Raw genomic sequence first — 15105 nt, 5'->3', positions numbered from 1 at the left:
CCTTTAAACGGGGTACCTTTAAACGGCTTCTCCTGTTCAACTACACTACCCACAATCCACGTATAGAGGCGGATCTGTAGTCTTACTTCATAATCAGGTCAACCAATCATGTCCATCCACTTACGAGCGCGTAGTTCGAAATGGCGTCACGTTGTCCAATCGTCTTCTGCTATTTTACAGTTTATGAAATCCGACCAATCGGCGCCACCGCTCCTGACGCTGGCCAATCACAAGGCTGCTGTGTAGTAGTTGGGCGGCACCTAGCCAGACCAGTTAGCTTCGTTGTGGCGTTTAAACGTTAAGCGCGGGCGGTCCTAGAGTAGCTTTGGGGCGGGTCCAACAAGTGAGGACGCGTGCTTGAATTTGAATTGAGCACGAGCTTACAACTTGTTAAGATATTAGTCAACTACTACAGCCCAACAGAGCCAGTGAGCAGTGCTCTAACACTGTATATCTTATTTTCTGGGGAAATAGCTTGTTATCGTGTGTGGTTAAAGTTTGCTAGCATCGCCGTGACGTTTAAATCGCCTCCCAGTGCTGTAGCTACAGGCATCGCTGTTTCAGGGGAGATCACTGCACTTGCAATGAAAGCGGGCGGTAAGTAAATAGAGTCAACTTTAGCTAGCTTTAATATCGAGAAATGTCCGTAGGACTTATGTAAAGCGAATATGTGTGAACGTGTGTTTAAATGCTAACATTAGCAGATTGACAGAGTTAGCGGTGGTTACTAGCTCATAGCCAGCTCAAACGTTAACCGGGGTAGCCATGCATTACTCCTGTAAGTAGTTTCAAATGGATACGTTAATGCAGCTAATATTAAAATAGGCGTTTATGTTCCTGTCACGTTTCGAGTTTGTTGTAATTAAAAACGATAACATAATGTTAAACTTCATGAAATGTATATGTAATGTAACGTTATGCATTTGAAGCACAGGAGGGAAATTTGGGCGCTCACTTGGTTTGACTTTCCCAAAGCAGATGCTCATTTCACCATCTATAGATATCTATTAATGCTTACAGCACTTGATTAAATTATGTTGCTTATTTTGACACCTTAGCTAATTAACTTTCTACAGATTTAAACTTTAAGCAGTCAAATAGAGGGTTTGATCAGACCACCCGGAGATACTTTACGTTAGGCGTTTTGAATATGGAGCCATAACCTTCACCTTGCTGAGCCTGGTTATCAGCTAGCCTAGCATGTTGCTGGCCTGCTGTAAATGAAGCTCAAATATTTGTTTGACAGTAATGTGAGAATTAGTTTGTAAACCTTGCACTGAGATGTGAAATGCTTTTGGGGGTTTTGTTTGTGCACTTCATATGTGTTTAACACTATGCTGCGTTTTGCACTGAGTATGTGAACCATGCTAAAGAATGGGGAACTTGGTGTTTAGGTTTACCAAGAGACTAACTTTTGACTTCTCTTCCTGTCAGTAGTCCACTGCCGTTGTTCAAAATGCTACTCGGTTCCAGCAAGGAAGCGGGTCCGTAAGCGAACTCCAGACCTGACTCTGCTGTCTCTACCCGAGGAGGTCCTCCTCTGTGTGCTCCAGTGCCTCTCTGCTGAGGACCTGCTGTCTGTCAGAGCAGTGAGTAAACGCACTGTAACACTACTACACAACCTCTAGCATGTATGTGCTATGTTATCCCAGATTTGCTCTGGCTCCAGCATCTTGGCACCACCTGATTTAATAGGTCAGATGTCTCTGGTATTGATGGACTAATTGTCTCGACCTCTGTTACAGGTTCACTCCCAGCTGCGGGACATTGTTGACAACCACTCTAGTGTATGGGCCAGGGTCAGTTTCAGGGACACGTGGCCATCCCCCAACACCTTATGGCTATTTGAAAGGTACAGTCACTTTTGTCAAATAAAAAAACTCCTGAAATTGGTGTATTGCTTTACCTCTGTATGGATTTTCACCTGAAACACATCTCTTCTTTCAGGGCTGCTGAGAAAGGGAATTTTGAAGCCGCTGTGAAACTAGGCATCGCTTATTTGTACAATGAAGGACGTAAGTTAAACACAACACAAGTATCTTGCGAGTACATCTTGGTTAAATAAAAGTCAAATGAAACCCTTTAGATGATGATTGAAGTAATAACAGCTCCACACTTGCGCCTTGTTTCTCTCCACCAGCATTGTTGAGTGATGAGGGGCGAGCGGATGTGTGTGGTAGCAAGGCTTCCCACTTCTTCAGCCTGGCAGAGAGCCTGCACTCTCCCACGACAGATCCGTTCATCTGGGTGTTTATCCGTCCCCCGTGGTCGCCCACCGGCAGCTGCTGCAAGGCCGTGGTGTTCGACCATCTAAAGGCCGAATGTGATAAAAACGCGGTAGGTTTGGCTATTGGCATTTTAAAGAACAGAAAAATGTGCTTCCTTTTTAACCAACATATGTGGATAATATAGCTGCATTCATTTTATTAGCTTGCATCCACAACTAATAAGCAATAATTAGAGATGTACTGATACCACTTTTTCCTTCCCGATTCCGATCCCTGAACCTTAGGTATCTGCTGATACAGAGTACCGATCCGATACCAGTGCGTAAAATAAAAATGGATGGGATATGAATTGTTGTATGTCTCAACTCCTAAAACTCTATGTAAAATATTAAGAAATACAGTACATACATAATAGTAGAATGAATGACATAAAACTTTTTTTTATTATTATTATCCAGTGTTGACATAGATCAAGACACAGGTTAAAGTGCAGCCACACAATTTGGTAAAAAAGACATTTTAAAGGCTACAGTAGAATGCTTTTTAAACTACGCTCCGTTTCGTTTCCTGTAGCGTGCGTATGCGTAATGACGTGAGGCATTACGTGGTATCGGATTGGTCATATGTTGTACTCACCGATACCACATTTTAGGCAGTATTGGAAGCATTTCCGATACTGGTATCGGTATCAGTACAGCTCTAAAAATGTTCATCCCAGTTTCTCAAAGTCCAAAGCTATGTCTTTAAATGTCTTGTTTTATCAGTCCAAATCCCACATATATTCAGTTTAAGACAAAGTAACACAAAAAGAAATTTCCGTATTTAACCGTTAATCGATGATCAAAATAGTTGCCGATTATTTTTCAGTTGATTGATTAGATGACTTGTCGTTGCAGCTCTAATGCCAGTATATAAATGATTTCAAATTTTCACCATTTAATGTTTTTCCTCTCTGTACAGGAGAAGAGAGGACCCTTGTTGCACTGTTTGGCCAGAGTTTTGCAGCTGTTTGAAGTGAGTGTGGGTGTGGTTAGCTCCATTTCTATTAGCCTCTAATTCAAGTGTATAGCTGTGTGCCACAGTTATTAACAGCACAGATGGGATAGTTGTTGTTTTCCCCTTCCCTCGTATATCACTGGTGTTGCAATATCCCCCGTTGATTCCTCCTATTAACAGCCCTGCTGTGCTTTGTTATTTATTACTATGACAGATTACATCACACTGCTTACATAGAACTCTGGTTTATATTTCAGGATCATGACTAATACACTTTTTGTGTCGATGAGACAATGTTTGACTGCTTTCTTCATGTCTAGGTACAGAACAGTTTTGTCCGTTTGATAAGTAAGATCTGTTGTTCACACCTGGACTTGTGTTACCTTTTTCAGGGTGATGAAAGACGCTCTGATGCCATATCCATGTTGGAGGAGTCATCACACGCTGGCTGTCTACAGAGCTCCTACCTGCTTTGGGAACACAACCGCAGAGCAGCTGTGAGTCCATATACCTCCATTGAGTTTTCTAATCAGTGGCCAACTCATGGTTACATTGACCTTATTGATTTGGGCTTCCCTGCAGTTTCTCCATGTCACACTGGACCACTGGCACATTTATTTATAGCAGAGGTCACACAGGAACTCACTGATAAAAAGTTGGAGACTAAAGGCCTTTGCACACAAAGTCTGTATTTTTTTTGCATGTGTTTTTAATGACTGCACGCTGAGTCTGATGCATTATGCTCTATTTGTCATGAGATTTGTAATATGAAAGATTGCTTCTCTCCACTGAAGCTACCTTCCTAGGAAGTCACCACTCTCTGTCCACATAAATTTCATTTGGCACTGTGGCTGCCTGAGTTATGGCGTGATATTGTGCAGCTATTAAATTGCACTCTGCTGTAAGCTTCATCATTACTGTTGTGCATTTCTGGATAGGCTGACATTACCTCCTCTTTGTCGTGGACAATTTCAAAAAGGTCATTGCTTCTCTTTGTGGGGCGGCTGTGGCTCAGAGGTAGAGCGGGTCGTCCACCAATCGAAAGATCAGCGGTTTGATCCCGGGCTCCTCCAGGCTGCATGTCGAAGTATCCTTGAGCAAGATACTGAACCCCTAATTGCTCCCGGTGGCTATTCCGATGGTGTGTGAGTGTGTTAAAAAACTGAGTAGCAGGTGGCACCTTGTATGGTAGCCTCGGCCACCAGTGTATGAATGTGTGTGTGTGTGTGAATGGGTGAACGTGACTCGTAGTGTAAAAAGTGCTTTGAGTGGTCACTAGATGACTAGAAAGGCGCTATACAAATGCAGGTCCATTTACCATTTACCATTCTCTAGATTGTTCTTCGTGTTCCCTGTTCCTGTCGCTTGTTGTGGATGCATGTGTGTCACCATTACACCACATTTTCATCAGTGCCATTTATTTTTTAAATGTGTAGCAATTATAGACGAATAATACAGACTTGGTGTGCAAGGGCCTCACACTAACATGTTTTATTGCTTGTAGAAAATATTTTGCAAGTATATTTGATTAAAAAATGGGTCAAACAAAAGATTTCTACACATGAATGTTCATGTATTTGTGTTTGAATCTCAGATGGCAGATCCAGGCAGGTACCTCCAGTGTATCCGAACCCTCAGGGACTACGCTGGCAAAGGATCCTGGGAGGCTCAGGTGTGTATGTGATTGAAGACAGAATTGCCGTTATAATGAGGCAGCAGGTGACTCAATGTACTCCTGTGCATTTTCAATCTTGATTGATGGCCTTCTTTGTCTTTATTTGCCCACTGTTATCCACTGTGATGTTACCAAAGACAGTGAAGTGTCTTTTGACAGCTTTTTATCGGTCGTGGTTTTGTTTCATTTCTCTTTTTCATTTTCCACCGTTCCATTTGTCCAGAGATAGAAGATATTCCTAGTGAGCACTATTTCCTTCCTAAAGTGCTGTCACTTTATCATGCTGCACCACTGAATCACAAAAATATGACTCATCCAAAGTCACAGGCTCATCACAGCAGCAAACTATTGCAGTGCTTAACCGTATTGTTGTCTTTGTGGTGTGATCCAATTTGACAAGCTGCCGAGCCACTCTGAATAATTTTTTCAACGCAATCTCTTTTCCCTCTCCTCAGCTCTCCCTGGCTAAAGTGTGCAGCAGCGGGAATCCCCTGGGCCTGGAGTCGAAAGCCTGTTCTGACTTAGTGGCTCAGCTCTTTAGTTCCTCTAACCCGGCATCACGACACTGCTCTCAGGGCATCCTCAGACGAGGCATCAAGGACACCATGAGGTAGACGGAAACTCCTCCATGATATTACTGGCATCATTACAGTCTTGTGGTGAATAATATCTTTTGAGACAATTGAATGTTCCTGTTAGTCATTATAATGACTCGCTTTGTTTTGATCATCTTGGCCTTATTTAATGACATTACTGAAGAGCCATCGTGGCTGATTTAAGATCAGATAATGTTTTGTGGCTCTAAAGCACACGGGTTAATGACTTCAATATTTTGCCTCTTGTTCCACTGTAATGCACTTCCTGTATTTTATTTTTTTTTCCACTGGATTTTTGAGTCATTATTCCTGTTTTTGATGCACATGACCTTCAATTTCTACTCGTCTCTGTCTCTTCCTGCCCATCCAGGTACATCCTGGTGGACTGGCTTGTGGAGGTGACCACCATGAAGGATTTCTCCAGCCTGACGCTGCATGTGACAGTGGGTTGTGTGGACCGCTACCTGGCTCTGCGCTCTGTCCCCAAGGCTCGCCTTCAGTTATTGGGAATCGCCTGCATGGTAGTTTGTACACGGTGAGCATGCACACATGCCTCTTCTACTACAATATGTTTACATGCGTTAATATTCAAAAACCACTATTTTCCTCATACTGTCTGTGCTGGAGCACCTGTATACACCTTCTGACTGTGGCGCTCAGTTTTAGCGCCTGTCTCTTTAAGCCCCCGGACAACCAGACATGTTTCAACAGGAATATGTTTCGAAACGGGGAGAAATAATCAACATCATCAACCAAGATTACATGTTTCCCTGATGTTAGTATGCAGCTACATGCTGCAGTGTAATTGTAGCTCAGGAATGACTGTATGTAGTGTCACTTTCTCCCCTTAAAGGTCACCAATAAAAGCTTCTAAACGCTTCCTGTAGGACTATAATCAGAAAACGGGGAGAAAATGCAGCTTGAGCAACCAAGATTACATGTTAGAGCAGGAGCAGATGACAATATAGAGAAATCTGTCATGAGCTGACGTCAGCTTGTCGCCAAGGTACAACAGAACGCTGGAAACAGTGTTCAGAACAATCTAAAGCCTGAGGTTTTCACCTACAGGGGTTACTTTTACATATGTTCCCCTTGTTATTTGAACGTTCCGCCACTTTTAATATGAACATATGACATTTTAACATGACAGACATAAGGAAAAGCTTAATAGGGCCTCTTTGATGTAGTTGTTGTGTCTTTTGTGAAGCTAAAAATCATTTTATGGCTGGTTTTGAAGGGAAAATGAAATATCCAGATTTGTATTTTGTTGAAAATATACAAATATATTTTAACTTTTCATTTCAGCTATATGAGTAAAGAAATCCTGACCATACGTGAAGCTGTCTGGCTCACAGACAACACCTACAAATACGAGGACCTGGTTCGAATGATGGGGGAGGTTGTCTCTGTGCTGGAGGGAAAGATCAGGGTGAGTACAACAATTATCCTTAAGTAATGCGGAGTATTTAAGTGCCATGAAAGAGTTTTCTCGGGTGAATTAAGAACTGAATGTAAAGGGTAATTTTATGTACTTCCCATCAGAGCCCCACGCTGCTGGACTACGGGGAGGTGCTGCTGTCTCTGCTCCCTCTGGAGAGGCGGACCACTCACCTATTCAGCTACATCTGCGAGCTGTCACTGCTCTACTCTGCTCTCGCCACACCGCCACCTTCCAAACTGGCCTGCGCTGTGCTACTGCTTACAAGAGCACTACATCACTATGGTAATAACACGCACTGAAACACATTTAGAACACAAGATGCATCGTGTCACCTGTTTAACACTGACATGTAATCCAAATAATCATTACAAACTTTAAACAAAGAGTTTACAGTTTGAGTTGAGTGTTTATTTTCACCTTGACTTATGTCGTCTGTCTCCCTCTGCAGCTCCACTCTGGCCCAGCCAGTTAGTTGACTACACAGGTTTCTCCAAGCAAGACCTCACCACCCTAGCTGTGCTGCTCTATGTCAAGTGGTAAGTGTTTGTGTTTTATGTGTGTGTGTTTTGACGCAATTGGTAGCCAAGCAATTCATTTCTCTCATCATCCTCTCTCAGTCTGTCTGGTCACATTCAGCACACCCACGTCTTTTCTTTTTCCTGAGCTCAGTTTGATGAGTCCAGCTCCACTAATAAGTACATTGTTATCATGACCTCGGACGAGCGAGAGCCAGCATAGAAATTGGATCTATTCTTGAACAGCACATAGAAATTACACTTCAGGTGTTGTGACCTCAGCAAGGTTAAGTGTCTCCTTGAGACCAATGTAATCCGTTCAGAATTAGGTTCCTGAAGTGGTCATATCTGTAGAGAAAAGAAGAAAAAACATTTTATTCTTTGAATAGGTGCAGTCTGTTTGGTAACCGCCCACATGTAGCTACCTATTAGCTTAGCCAGGTTAGCAAATGAAATGGGCTCTGACTGACGTAGTGTGTTTCTCAGTTGATTACTCATATGCAGCACAGTCCCTGCTGAACCACAGCATTATCCAGCCTGCATATTTGTTATTGTTGTGTACTGTGTATTTAAATTATAGGTTGCGTTTTGTAGAACTATGATTGCTTTTGTACTGAAGTGGCTGTCATTGTAAAATCCTTCAGATCGTAAGTTTACTCTAATAATCATCCATGCAATCCACACAAAAGCCAACTGTTGCCAAGGAAAGTTGTGACCTGTTTTTATTTTGCCTTGCCTTCTACATGCAGTTACTTTCCACCATAGCAAGGGAAAGAAGATGACGCTGATGAGCTTAGTATTAATAAAACAAGTGTTCTGATAGCATGGTTTAACACGGTGGGTCCCAAAAGATCCCGTGGTGTGTTTTTTTTTTTTTTTTTTTTTTGTTCTTTTATCCTAACATGTTTTCTTGCCATCATCTCGTGACGATTGAGATTCAGTTTTTGACCCCTATTTTGGGTTTAACAAATAAGAGCATCTCCTATAGATGTTATTTGACACCAGTGTTTGGCGGCATGTTAAAAATCCGTTGCTGTAATCCCATTACTTTCCCGGCTTTACCATTGCATTTTCAGTAGGTAGCCAGATTGATAGCCTCCGGTGTCCACTATCCACATTACGTAAGACTAAAAAAAAATATGAATTAAATTGTATTTATATAGTCCAATATCACAAATTAGAATTTGCCTTAGTTGGCTTTAGAGTTTGTACATCATAAGACACCCTCTGTCCTTGAACCCTCACAGCATATGAGAAAATACTCCCCCAAAAACCCTTCAAATGTGGAAAAATGAAAGAAACCTCAGGAAGAGAAACTGATCCCTCTTCCAGGGCGGACAGACATGCAGTAGATAGTTTAGACAATTCTTAGGACAAAATGATACATAGAGAGAATAATCTAAAGTATATGATTAAAGACTCGCTTAAAGCATCAATAATTCGCATCATTTATTCAACCATTATTTTACTGTACAGCAGCTTTTGAAAGCCTTTATTCTGCATGGGAAACATGAATATATTTTTACTCTAAGCTGAAAACATTCTAGTCCATTGTCCATTTTGTAACTGTACCTCGGCTCACACAGGACTCCTGCTTCGCCGTGCTTTCCTCCATGAAAAGAGATAATAGGAATTGATTGGTGACGTGTAGCCTGTTTTCAGCATGCTCATATGACCACATTGGATTGCATTAGATAGGATTGTTTATAATGTCTGGTGACCAAGAAAATGGATGGCCATTAAGGTCTGAAAGCAATTGTGATGCCCAGAGAGAGCTGCAGAGTCACAAGAGACAGGAGGAGCATTTGGACGAGATATCCGGGGGTGGACAGGGAGGGGGGGGGTGTCTGTGTGTAAATAACTATCAGTGAATCACGACTGAGTCACAGAAACGTGCCTCAGGGTGAGTCACTTTGATAGGTGAGCATTGTATCGACAAACCGTAATTCTCAAATGGAAAAGTAACAAGATTTTGGCCCCAAGAGTGGATTATAGAGATGCAGTAAGGAAGGTAGCTCAAACTCAGTCCTTTACCCCGCACTTTTTGTCTCTCCTCAGTTTCAGTCAAGACGTTCCCAAAGATTACAGGCACGTGTCTCTAACTGGCGTTAAGCAACGGTTTGAAGATGACGCCTACCAGCACATCAGCAAAGAAAAGGTACTTTATTTTTACTTATTTATTTTTTAATGCAGGTATGGGGACATAAAACAAAAACAATTCTGAATTTCTTTCATTGTGTCTCTGAAACTGGTCACTGACATTATATAATTGTCTCTACAAGGTGATGGATTTTAAAGAGCTGTGTCAGATCCTGGAGATTCCAGAGGTGGAGCCTCAGATGGAGCCCGCCAGTCCCACTGGTCAACCAGCAGACATCCACACCTTCCTCGCCTCTCCATCCAGCACGAACAAGAGGTAATTCAGTTACACACAAGTTCCCCAGTACAACATATTAAGGGTTTCATGTTTTTAAAAAAAACAAAAACAAACAGTAAATGGACAGCATTTCCTGGTCGTACATATTTCTGCACCATCATGGCAGCTGTGCGATGACTTTAACGGAGAATAGAGGCACTTTCTATCAATAAAAACTTCTTAACCAAAATGTGGACATGTTCCAGCAGGAATATGATCTGGTTGTGGGGAGAACATTACAATATCTGCAACCAAGATTACATGTTTCCCTGATGTTAGCATGTAGCTACATGTTGCTTGTTTGTAATGTGAACACTTGCAGTAGTGAGCCTGGAGCAGATGACCATAGAAAGAAATCCATCACGAGCTGACATCAGCTTTTCTTGAAAGTAGAGAAAAATGTCGGAAACAAGAGTATTCAGAACTGTCTGCTCACAAGGATTACTTTTACATACGTTTGTCTCATTATTTGAAATTTTGAACACATTTAATGTAAATGTCCAACATTTTATCAATATATGAATGGCAGAAAATGAGGCCCCCTCTAAATATATACAAAATACTGATGCGTATGCTATGTAATACTATAAACACTTGGGTAGTGTTGTGTATAATGTAATATAGCCTGCTGGGCCCAAGAAAATGTAATGGGACCCACTGAAATTTTTCCATTTCCTTTATTACATAGACCCGCTGTGAGCACTCTAAGGCTTGCTGTGCTTGCGTGGCTTTCTAATGGCACCGGGCTACTGAGCCAGTGTCACTTTTTATCCCATATGGTCATTAATTTTTTCTTACTCTATCTCAAGTTATCTTCTTACAATAAGAGCCTGGACCGTGCGGAGGGAGGCAATGTTAGTATTTATTTATTTTGGGTCTATTATGCTTTTGTAAGTGTGGTGAGTAGGACTGGACAAAATGGAGAAAATCAAGTATCAAAATATTTTTTGACCCGATAACTTTATCAGTATTGCAATGATATTTTAGGGTTGACTATTAGTGCTTTGACAAAATATTAACACACTGAGATTTTTGATAAATTATAATCGGTAATGTGGATGTAATGACTAAGTGGGGAAGACAAACAATAGAACAGAAAGAGCAGTCTGATAGGTTCAGAAAATTATGTCATTTTACTGTAATGCAGCCTTTAAAATTAAGAAAAGATGTTATCTAGTGTCATATCACGATATCGATATAGTGTCAATCTAATATTGATATACTGCCCAGCCCTTGCGGAGAATTTTAGTTTGAGCTTGGCAATGTGGTCAAAGCAAAATCTAGAGATATTTTTGTCTGATTGTCTTGATAACAATGCGAAAAGTCACATTACATATAATGATCAATAACGACACTTATTTTTTACTGGTATCAGTCTTCTTAGCACTTTCTTGCACAGTATTTGATTTAAATAAGACGTAGGTGTCAAAAAAATCTGTAGTTTTTGGACAAACAATTCAATTATTGATCACTGCTCCCAGCACAAACATTTGAATCACTTCAGAAAATTGTATCAAATGACTGACAGCATTTTCAGGTCAGGTAAAGACACTGTTAAAGGTCAATTATGAAGGATTTAGTGCCATCTAGTGGTGAGTTTGCAGATTGCAACCAACTGAAACTTCTCCCATGTGCCAAGTGTCTTGAACATCTAGAGCCAGTGTTTGGTTTGTCCATTCTGGGCCACTGTAGAGCAAAATGGTCTCTGGATGAGCACCCACTCAGTATGTTGATATAAATGGCTAATTTTAAGATAGCAAAAACACAGCTGTTCTTATTTTAAAGTGATTATAAATTAATGAAAATATTGTTTACCATTTATGCCAATGGATGCCCCTAAATCCTACACACTGGACCTTTTAAAGCTACGATACATGGCAGTATGACTATAACCAAAACCCCAGATGCAAATGTCTCAGCATTTTTCTTTTTATATTCATAGACTGTAGCTCCCGGCTTTGCAACATATTGTACATAAAATCAAAAGAATCTTAGTATATAGAGGTCTTATATGACAGGACGTTGCAAGACACGTGTGCCTCCTTCTCCTCGCTCATTTAGCAGTCCTTATTGTCGTGAGTCTCCTGTGCTGCGTAACAGACATGTGAAAGCATCTTGCCCGAGGGTGTTTGTTTGTGCCATCTGTGACTCACTGTAACACATTGCTGGTCGCCTTTCTCCCCAGGAGACGTGATGAGGGGATGCAGGCTGAAAGAGCCAGCTTTGTGGCCACGCCTACGGCCGAGCTGTCCAATCAGGAGGAGAGGCTGCTGGGCGACATCCTGGACTGGAGCCTGGACACTTCCTGTTCGGGTTATGAGGGGGACCGGGAGGAGGAGAGCGAGGGAGAGAAAGACGGTGATTGTAAGTGTTGAGAAAAAGAATGGAAAGGGGGTGGGCACACTTAATTCAGCGTGATACTGGCAGAGATAAAAAAGTGTTTCTGTGGAGCATATAATAATAATAATTCCATATATAGAGGAGAATAATGCATGAGTCAGTCTCTCAGTAGGACATTAAGTAACTGGAGATGATGCAGCAGTTGTGACGTCTAGCATAATAAACCAGCACATTAATTTAGGCCTTCATCGTATGCAGGCTTACTGTCATGGACAAATGAGGATGGATGGTGGTAGCTGTGCAGAGTGCATTAGTGTCTGTAGTTTGTGTAAACTTTGTCCAAAATAATTCATTGTTATAAACTCTGTCCATTCTCTTCCAATAGCTTCCATGATGTCCATCAACCTGCACCCACTGTCAGATGCAGAGGGAGGACTAGAGCACTGCAGAGCCTTGTCCAGCGATGAAGACAGCTTCTCTGAAATGGAAAGAGAAGTGAGCAAGGATTGGCAAGACCAGAAACCCCTCTTCATCTCTGCCGACCTTCACAGTTCAGGATACTCCTCTGTCCAGAGTGCCAGTCCGTCATCCACATGCTCCTCCTCCCTCCTGCCTTGCACATTCAAGACCTTTACCACTTCCCTGGGCGCAGCCTCCGCCAACGCCCAGCCAGGCTTCCGCCTTCTGGTGCCCATGCAGAGGCCCCGGGGCACCTCTAGCAAACAAGTGAAGAGGAAGAACTCAGCAGCTCATAGTGGAGGTGAGGTGGAAAGGGAAGAGGAGGAAGAGGAAGGAGACATGCATTCTGCCAGTGCGGGGTTTCTGAGCCTATAGACAGTGGTTATTGACTGACTTATCATCCTCCAGCACTTTTCTCTAGTTCTCCATGCTGTTCCTCACTCCTGTCAGTCTGCACTGATTCACCACTCGCCAGAAGATCAAGAGACTTTTAGGTTAAGGACAAGTAAGTAAGGGAAAATAAATGAATCGCCTAGAAACTTGCCTTTCTATTACATTACATTTCATTTGCATGTTTACAGGCAGGGCACGATGAAATACCTCCCATAAATCAAGGCTCGCACTCAGCTCTGAAACCACTGGAACATGACTTGACTTTCCTCAGGACCACTTGCATTGTTTTTACAGCCTCCTACAACAACCTCAATTTCAGATCGTGTTCGTTTTAGAAGAAATTAAACCTCATGAACTTGATGTTTTTGGGGAAAAGTGTTCATTGTTAAAACCTTAAACATAGCTGTCACGTTATTATGATTGTTTTGGTTATCATAGTTTCTGATATGCACTGTCTGTACAAGACTGTCTTGTATTTGAATGTCATCTATAGGTGACTACTGTTATTGATGGAAATAGCTGCAACTGAAGCCTAAAAAAATATATGATTGTATGAATTCCTCTTAAGTTTTGTCCTTAGTTCTACATGTGTTTGCCAAAGGTACTGTGGTGGTGTCGTTTGTTTTCACGGGCATCATAACTAGAAACAGAGCTGTGAAATGAGTCTTTTAGTAGTCTGCATCTTCTAGAGTCTATAACCACCTGTTGTGCTGTTAAAATTCTGATCGATATTACTTTAAAAGACCTATAGCACACTAATCCCATCAGGAACAGCAGATGTTAGCTGTTGAGATATTGACACACTATATGTTCAGTAAGGTGTGCTGATAATGGAGCTGATCAAGAATCACCAGCTGGATGAGTTTCGTACAAACCTCAGCGTATCCTCCAAATGTTTAATGCTGCATTAACTATTCTAAAATTTAACAAGGCAATCGATGCAACATGAAACCATAATGCTGATACAGTTGTACTCAACCCACTTTTCCTCCCATCTGAATTAGGTCTAGCACTTTTATCATCACAGAAGAAGCGCAATTCAATGAAACGCAACCATTTCAACGCTCGAACAATCAATACTAAAGTATTTTTGAATGGATTTGCTTTGCCTTCTTGGAGCGAAAGGGAAGTTCAGACACTAACGGGAAACTATCACCTGATGGGGTTTCGGAAGTACTGTAGTGCACAGTGTTTTAATGTCTGTGACTGACTGTAAATACATTTTTAAACTGTTACACCAGACTGGTTATCACCTGTGTTTTATAAATGTACATAGTACGATATGTATAAATGGAGAAAGACAAAGAACATGCCACTACTACTTGAACTGTTTTTGCTTCATTCCAAAAAAGGCAGTTTTCTTTGTGAAACTTTTCTACAGTACAGTGTTGTTGTTTTTTAATAGACCTATGATGTGAATATGTAATTTTGTTAAAATAAAACAAGCCATCATGCAAGTTTGCTTTCACGGTTACTCTTTGTGCCTTTGCCATCACACAGACACACATTTTAATTACTAATACATTTACCCAGAATGATTGTTCCCGGATTTCTTTCAGCGAGACTGAGTTTTGTAATAAGAATAAATGGGCTTATTGTAGTTAGCCTTATTGCACTTTTCCCCTAACAAGCTGTTTTTCTTACACTTAATGAGAATCATAGGCAACATCAACAAAGAAAATGTTTCCTCCAGAAAAAAATGTAATTAAAAGTTGCATCTAAGTTGTGTTTAACAGTTCATAAGACCTTCTCATAATTTAAATACAGTAGCTCTTTTGAAACTCTTTGGGATTTAAGGAATATAATAATAGATTTTGTTATATAGCCCTTTTCAAAAGTTTTTACAAAGTGCTTTCCAAGATCATGAAAACATAAAGCAAGAGTAAAAACAATAGGGGAACTGTAAACTAACTAAGTGGTGAAATATATACACCTAACCATGCCCCCAATGTCTTCTATTGTGGCAATGGCTCTGCTATTAAAGGGACACTCCTGCAATTTTACCCATAAAGTTCAGTTCACTTGTTTTGAGGAGTCCACTGTCTG

General features: G+C 41.2%; 1 protein-coding gene across 2 annotated transcripts; it reads left to right on the top strand.

The window, feature by feature from the left end:
* The first annotated feature begins 316 nt into the window (after positions 1–316).
* Positions 317–14502, top strand: ccnf (cyclin F). Of its 2 annotated transcripts, none has more exons than XM_050069897.1 (17): positions 317–597; positions 1438–1589; positions 1746–1852; positions 1948–2015; positions 2141–2337; positions 3189–3242; positions 3617–3721; positions 4819–4896; positions 5355–5509; positions 5866–6030; positions 6801–6924; positions 7038–7218; positions 7385–7472; positions 9510–9609; positions 9734–9867; positions 12053–12231; positions 12593–14502. In XM_050069897.1, exons 1-17 carry the CDS (start codon positions 585–587, stop codon positions 13039–13041), a joined length of 2349 nt encoding a protein of 782 aa, XP_049925854.1. In that variant the 5' UTR covers positions 317–584; the 3' UTR covers positions 13042–14502. The 2 variants fall into 2 exon arrangements, with proteins under 2 accessions (XP_049925854.1, XP_049925853.1); XM_050069896.1 differs by having other exon boundaries at positions 1435–1589.
* The last annotated feature ends 603 nt before the right edge of the window (positions 14503–15105 follow it).

The sequence above is a fragment of the Epinephelus moara genome, chromosome 18 (assembly GCF_006386435.1).
Source record: "Epinephelus moara isolate mb chromosome 18, YSFRI_EMoa_1.0, whole genome shotgun sequence".
Lineage (NCBI taxonomy): Eukaryota > Metazoa > Chordata > Actinopteri > Perciformes > Serranidae > Epinephelus > Epinephelus moara.
Note: the sequence above shows the minus strand (reverse complement) of the source record. Positions and strands in the feature narration are given on the sequence as shown.

Excerpts from the sequence above, each read along its gene's own strand:
- ccnf (XM_050069896.1), top strand. Across the intron at positions 1,590-1,745 it reads ACCTGCTGTCTGTCAGAGCA|GTTCACTCCCAGCTGCGGGA; the intron begins GTGAGTAAACGC and ends CCTCTGTTACAG. Across the intron at positions 2,016-2,140 it reads TTATTTGTACAATGAAGGAC|CATTGTTGAGTGATGAGGGG; the intron begins GTAAGTTAAACA and ends TCTCTCCACCAG.